This window comes from Panicum virgatum, chromosome 8K (genome assembly GCF_016808335.1).
Source record: "Panicum virgatum strain AP13 chromosome 8K, P.virgatum_v5, whole genome shotgun sequence".
Classification (NCBI taxonomy): Eukaryota; Viridiplantae; Streptophyta; class Magnoliopsida; order Poales; family Poaceae; genus Panicum; species Panicum virgatum.
Window position 1 is genome coordinate 47,937,719 of NC_053143.1, and position 6,334 is coordinate 47,944,052.

The 6,334-nt window shown below is 47.7% G+C and overlaps 1 protein-coding gene across 1 annotated transcript; it reads right to left on the minus strand.

Moving 5' to 3' along the window:
* Positions 1 to 2,377: 2,377 nt before the first annotated feature.
* On the minus strand, positions 2,378 to 5,892 carry LOC120644966. The gene is made up of 5 exons (XM_039921706.1): positions 5,670 to 5,892; positions 4,896 to 5,511; positions 4,337 to 4,808; positions 4,149 to 4,230; positions 2,378 to 2,833 (listed from the first exon to the last, which is right to left on the minus strand). Exons 1-5 carry the CDS (start codon positions 5,730 to 5,732, stop codon positions 2,561 to 2,563), a joined length of 1,506 nt encoding a protein of 501 aa, XP_039777640.1. The 5' UTR covers positions 5,733 to 5,892; the 3' UTR covers positions 2,378 to 2,560.
* Positions 5,893 to 6,334: the final 442 nt, after the last annotated feature.

Here is a 6,334-nt window from a genome sequence, read left to right on the forward strand (position 1 = left end):
ATGGCGGTAATGAAAAAATTGGAGTGGGAGTAGTCACCAGCAACGAGTAAAGGTAATGAAAAAATTAGAGAGAGTAATCACCAGCAACAAGTAAATAGATAATGTATTTCACATAGTTCAAAAATATGAGAGAAACGTGTGGATTTAATAATATGAAATAATTTTTTTCTTTCATCTCTCACCTCCACGTCAACAGACTACATAGTTAATACTAACTATTATCATTACGGACGCCCTCTGTCTCGGTCAAAGGAGGGCGCGCCCCCCGGCCACGGCCTGCCCCCTCCCTGATCCCCTCCTAGCAGCCTCGACCATTTGCCCCTTTGAAAACGCATCATATTTCCCCCCGGAAAGTCCTTGCTTGCTTCGCTGTTACTGCATGAGAGCAAGTATCAGGGGTTGTCTAATTTTAGGAGCTAAATTTTAGTTTATATCACATTAAAAAATTTTAATATTTAAAAATATTAAATAAAGATTAATTATAAAACTAATTGCAGAATCCTGAGGCTAAACTGCAGGCGAATCTAATGAGGTATATCAATCCATGATTAGCGGATGGTTATTGTAGTATCACTATAGTAAATTATGAATTAATTAGGCTCATTAGATTCGTCTCGTGAATTAGCACTCAGTTGTCAAAAAAATTATAAACAAATTGTATTTGATACTCAAAAATAGTAAAAAAAATTTAATGTGACAGAGACTTAAAAAAAATTCTAAAAATAAACAAGGTCTTAGACCTCCTTCAACGAACTAGCTTAGAGAGAGAGAGAAATAGCAAGATTTCTTTCGCTAGTGGCATCGCTAGGCGATAACGTCTCACCCTCACACGCACGGATTTCGAGATACTACTGCTACTGTGCTGGTCCGCGAAATTGCTGGTGCTAGCGGCAACTGACGGAGGAGATCTTTTAGCATTAAATGCTAAGATGGAGAAAAGAGGAGAGATAGCCAAGTTTGGACACAAGAATCAAAAAATTCTGTAAAAGAGAACATATGGACTTTATATTAATGATAAAATTAAAAAATAATTACTTTTTCTATCCTGAGCCTTGCTCGAATTTCATTACTTAATGCAATGAAATTACATCGTCTTTCCCAAGGGGGTAGCAGCAGTCCTACCTAGAGAAAAAAAAATACGACAGAAAAGGTCCAACAGCGAAGCAACCGGACACCAACTAGAGATTAAAAACTAACTACTATTCTAGACTATAAAAATTCTTATAGCCAGCAGATGGATGTATTTATTAGACTTGCTTCGAGAAGAAAATGTTATTCCTCGCAACGACCACAATTACACTGATGATCTTCGTCGATAGCATGTGTTCTCATGCAAGCCAAGCCAGTTTTCCTGTCTGACTAAGACAAGGAGCTACTTGTAAATGCTTCTCCCTCCCCCTCTTCTCTCCTAAAAAATGCCAAGAGCTTTTTTCCAGCCCCCGAATCCTACCTACACGTGCTGCCTGGGCCGCTGCTAACGAACGCATCGTCAGGGCGATGCTCCCCCCGTCACTAGATACAGGCTTTGCATGCAATGCAAGGGAGGCTGTGTTTAGATTCGTAAAATGGTGGTAAAAAAGGTCATATCGGACACTGTAGCACACCGTAGCATTTTTCGTTTGTTTGTAATAATTGTTATCCTATTGTGACCTAACTAGGCTCAAAAGATTCGTCTCGTCGTGTACATCAAAACTATGCAATTAGTTTTTTATTTACCTGTATTTAATGCTCTATGCATGAGGCAAAAGATTTGATGTGATAGGTGAATAGTGAAGTTTAGAGAGAGAAATTTTGAATCTAAACACAGAGTTTTTCGCAAAGATTTTGCCTTGCACGTCATCAGTGGACCAAACAAGGAACATTTACCTTGTTATTACCGCAAACGCAACACCATTTTCTACAGTAATTTTGTTCTTTTTTTTTAGCCAAACATGCCTGTTCTGCTCACAATGCTGGAGCTGAGGTGCTCTTTGTTAGTCACCAAGTTGCCCGTGTGGCATGATCAGAAGAATACTGTCAGCCACAGTTTGCACCAAAGGAGGCCGTGTTTAGTTGTTTACATGTAAAAATTTTGTAATGAAATTTTACTAATTTGAAGTACTAAATGAAGTCTATTTATAATTTTTTTACATATGGGTTGTAAATCACGAGACGAATCTAATGATGCTAATTAATTCATAATTAGCGAATGGTTACTACAGCATCACTGTTGCAAATCATGGATTAAGTTGGCTCATTAGATTCATCTCGCGATTTACATCTCATTCATGCAAAAAGTTTTATAAATAGACTTCATTTAGTACTCCATGTATGTGTCAAAATATTCGATGTGACGTTTTTTTTACGGAGTTTATGAGTAAAAATCTAAACAGGGCCTAAAAAAGAAACAACCTCTTAATGTTTCCACTGTGGGTCAGCATTCAGCAATCTGGTACCAGTATTCAGACACGTTCCCACCAATCTCCCCATTCTCAGCTGCCTGCCACCCATCATCTCAAACACCCTCTACAAAAACATCAACAACCTACCGCCCTGATGATCTTGCCCTCACCATCTCGTTTCAGTAGTAGTTCAGGAGGTTGCCGCTGACGACGTTGCTGCTGCACGGGAAGCAGCCGCATGCGGCCGCGTCGCTCCCGGGCAGGTGCCGGTGGTGGCTCGCCGCCCGGAGCCGCCGGGTGGTGCCGCCGCTGCCGGCCGCCGCCGCGCGCCGCAGTTGCTGCAGGTGCTGCGCCTGCGCCGTCGCGCGCCACTCCTCGGCGCGCCGGTGCACCGTCGTCATCCGCCGCATCAGCTTCTCCTCCAGGTTCGAACGCATCTTCTGGATCTTCACCTGCCGAGAGCAACAAACCGTCAGAACCTGGTTGTTCAACCCTTGCTGACAACAAGATGACCAGCTGGACTCTGCTTGCAATGTGTCATCTAGTATGATGCCTTGAGCAATCGCTCGAGAGAGAAAAGAATAATGGGTATGCCTTGATGAGTGCAGCATGGAGGGAAGAACCGAAGAAGGTTCAAACTTTGAATTCAATGTCTGTACTAGTGTAACATTGCATATGTAATGCAGATGCACTGGTAGTAGTATATTAATTAGTATCACAAATCACCATAACAATGTCCCCAAGCACATGCCTTGATCTTACATAATCATGGTTAAACGGATAACATATGGCTCGGCGCTCTGGGATCGAAGTTCTTCACATGGCTTTGAGAAGGACAGTCCAAGTTCAGAACAAAAAACCAGCTAAGGATTTTGAATTCCGATGCGCTGTTGGTAAAAGTGAGAGGGTGATTGCATAGAAAGCAATGGACAATCATGGTTCCCACCATTCTAAACAACTCGGGTTACCAAGGCGACACGGAGGTGGCGGACAGGAATTCGCATGGAAATGTAGGAAGGAACACCGAACACGGAAATGACAGAGCTGTGATCTGATCCCAAGTCCCAACCTTCCTCTGCAATTTCTAACTCTGAAATTTCTCGATGCACAAAACAGAAAGTACCGAGTTCAAACACATGGTTACCGAACACAACGCCCTCTGTTTGTACTGACAATGGCCATTATGAAGTTTCCAATGCAATGTGGGAAGTTTGAACTGGATAGACTCATGATAAAAAAATGTTTGAACTTTGAACTGGATATAATATCATAAATTCAAAACAGACATGTAGCTGCTGGGTTTGAAGAACTCTGCTCAGTTTGCAGTTCAACTGGCTGCAGACCCCGCAGCATGCCATCACGGTCAGGAAAGCAGGGCCAGAAGTCAGATGCTATTATGCCGTACCAAAGATTAGGACAGCCTACCCCCAATTCTCCCATACCCAAGATTTTGGCAAGCAGTTTAATTTCAGTGAACACTACATAGGGCAAAGATCACAGGTCTCCGAAAATGGCCGCAAAATCTCCTTACCATATAACTGAATGGCACAGCCCTTCAGACTAGCATAGGCAACCAATTAGCACCTACAACTTTCTAATTTGTGTAATCTTAACTTGAAACATGACGCAGACTACTATGATGCCATAATCAAAGGTTACCACATGAGTTATGCATAATTTCATATTTGCAACTGAACTTTGCAGTTACAAAAATCAAATTTCGCCCGTGAGTTATGCAAAACATGGTACTAGCAAATTTGGTTTTACCTCCAGCTTTCTTGATTGTGCTTCAGCCTTGGCGCTCTCCAGGTTAACCCAAGCCTGGATCTTTGCCTCTTCCCTCTGATACCTAATCAAACAGGAACACAAGAAAACTCAACAAATTCATATCTGAATTTCTGAATCCATAATCTAATCTTTCTGCAATGCCACGTGCAGTGCAGCATTGCACACACCTGATGCAGCTCTTGGCCCTGTCATCGTCCTCCCACCGGCAGTGGCCGCCGCGTTCATCGCAAGGCAGCGCACCGCCGGCGCCGACGGTGGCCTCGAAGTGCCGCAGGCTCTTGGACACCTCCTCTTCCTCCTCCTCCTTGGAGCTCCAGTTGACGAGCATGGCGTCGAACCGCGCGCCCAGGTCCAGCTTCGCGAGGTGGCAGTCCGCCAGCTCCGAGATGTCCATCCCGCCGCCGCCGGCGTACGGCACCAGCGGCCCCGACCGGCTCGCCGGCGTGTTGTGCCGCGCCGGGGAGGTGCTCTTGAGCGGCGTGTGGCACGAGCTCCCCAGCGGCGTCATCTCCGTGCCAATGTCCCTCCGCTGGTCGCCGCTGGCGACCGCCGCCGCGCCCTTCGCCGGCGCCGGCTCGCAGTACGCGCTCCGGAACACGAAGGTCTCCTTCGACGGCTCCTCGTTGTCCGTGAACTTATCTGTGATTCAATGCAGCAGCATCAATGGAGGAACAAATTCCAGTGCCGAACCAGAGCAACAAATCCTGAGAGAAATCAAAATGCCACCTTTGAGGAGCACCTCTGCTGCCGGCGGCGCGTACAGCGCGAGCGCGTGGGCGTCCGAGAGCGCGTCCACCGACCTCCTCACCGCCACCGCCGCCGCCGGCTTCTCCTCCTCGCCGCCGCCTCTCCGGCCCTGCCCGCTGCTCCGCTGCCTGGAGAACGCGACCTTGCCGGCGCCATGGAGGTGGTCGGAGTCCGACGGCTGCCGCAGCCACTTCTCGGCGTCCTCCCACTTGGACGGCACCGACCTCCTCGGGGCGACGAGCTGGTGGTGGTGCGCGGGGCTCGCGAAGAACTGCAACGGCCGCCCCGGCGTCGCCGGGACGACCTGCAGCGGCGGCGGCGGCTCCGCGCGTCGCCTCTGCGCTGAGGCCGTGGAGGAGGACGACGACGAGGTGGTGGTGGAGGCCTCGTGGTGGCTGCTCCTGCCGTGGCCGGTGCTGCTGCTGCTGCTCCTGGTCATGGTCGCCATGGGGAAGGAAGTCCTCACGAGCTCGGAGGTCTCCTTCAGGTTCAGGCTGCCGAGCGTGTCACTGAATGTGGGCCCAAACACATTGCCACCACCGCCGCCTCTTCCTCCTCCGGCTGCTGCAGCGGCTCCTTCTCCATGGAACGAGTTCTGCAACGGATCGACGGGACAAGAAAAATGATTCTGAGGCAAGGATGAGAAAGAACAGCAAGCTTCAAGAAGCAGCCATCAGATTGCTTTTGTAACTCATCTTTTTGGATGAAGAGACTAGAGAGCAAGTGGTGAAAAAGAATGTGCTTGTCACTTACTCGTCTTGTGGAGGACGGCAAGGTTGAAGAAGCAGGCTGGAGATAAGAGGACTTGAGCTCCATGGGAGAGTGTGTGCTCCTCTGCTTATGTGATGTGAGCTCCACCCTGACTGAGCTTTGCTTGCTTCAGCTGAGAAGAGTAACAGTGTCTGTGTGGGCACGAAGATAACAGGCCAAACTTGTCTGGACTTGTGGCCTATGATCAGGACGAGGTCCCTGCTCTAATCTTGCTAGGTAATAATAGTCAATTAGCCACCATTAACACTGCCTTGTCAGACACTCACTTACCTGGAATCCTGCACACACCACCCATGGGATACTGTACTGCCTACAGCCTACGGGAGGCCTCTGGCTTGAACTCTGAATATCTTTTTTGTTTTTACAAAGAATCCTATACTCAGGAGGATGTAGTTTTATTCTAGTATTTAAAATGCCATCTACATGTATAGAAAATACCCAATACGGCCTGCTTTGTCACGTTCCATTGACCATTCCGAATGTCCAGCGTCACAGGCTCAGCCAGTTATTACAGCAAGCAGGTCAGGTTTGCTTTGACCCTTTGGATCCATCATGCATGGCAGGTTGCTCGCATCATTAACGGCGTGCCTCACCTCATCTACCCGCCGGCTGTCGTTTGGGTAGGTTCTGAGGCCAGCACCTCCCTT

Coding starts and splice junctions, on each gene's coding strand:
- LOC120644966 (XM_039921706.1), bottom strand. CDS start 5,732: ATGGAGCTCAAGTCCTCTTATCTCCAGCCTGCTTCTTCAACCTTGCCG. Junction 5,512..5,669: donor TGCCGTCCTCCACAAGACGA/GTAAGTGACAAG, acceptor GATCCGTTGCAG/AACTCGTTCCATGGAGAAGG. Junction 4,231..4,336: donor AGGGCCAAGAGCTGCATCAG/GTGTGTGCAATG, acceptor CTGTTTGATTAG/GTATCAGAGGGAAGAGGCAA.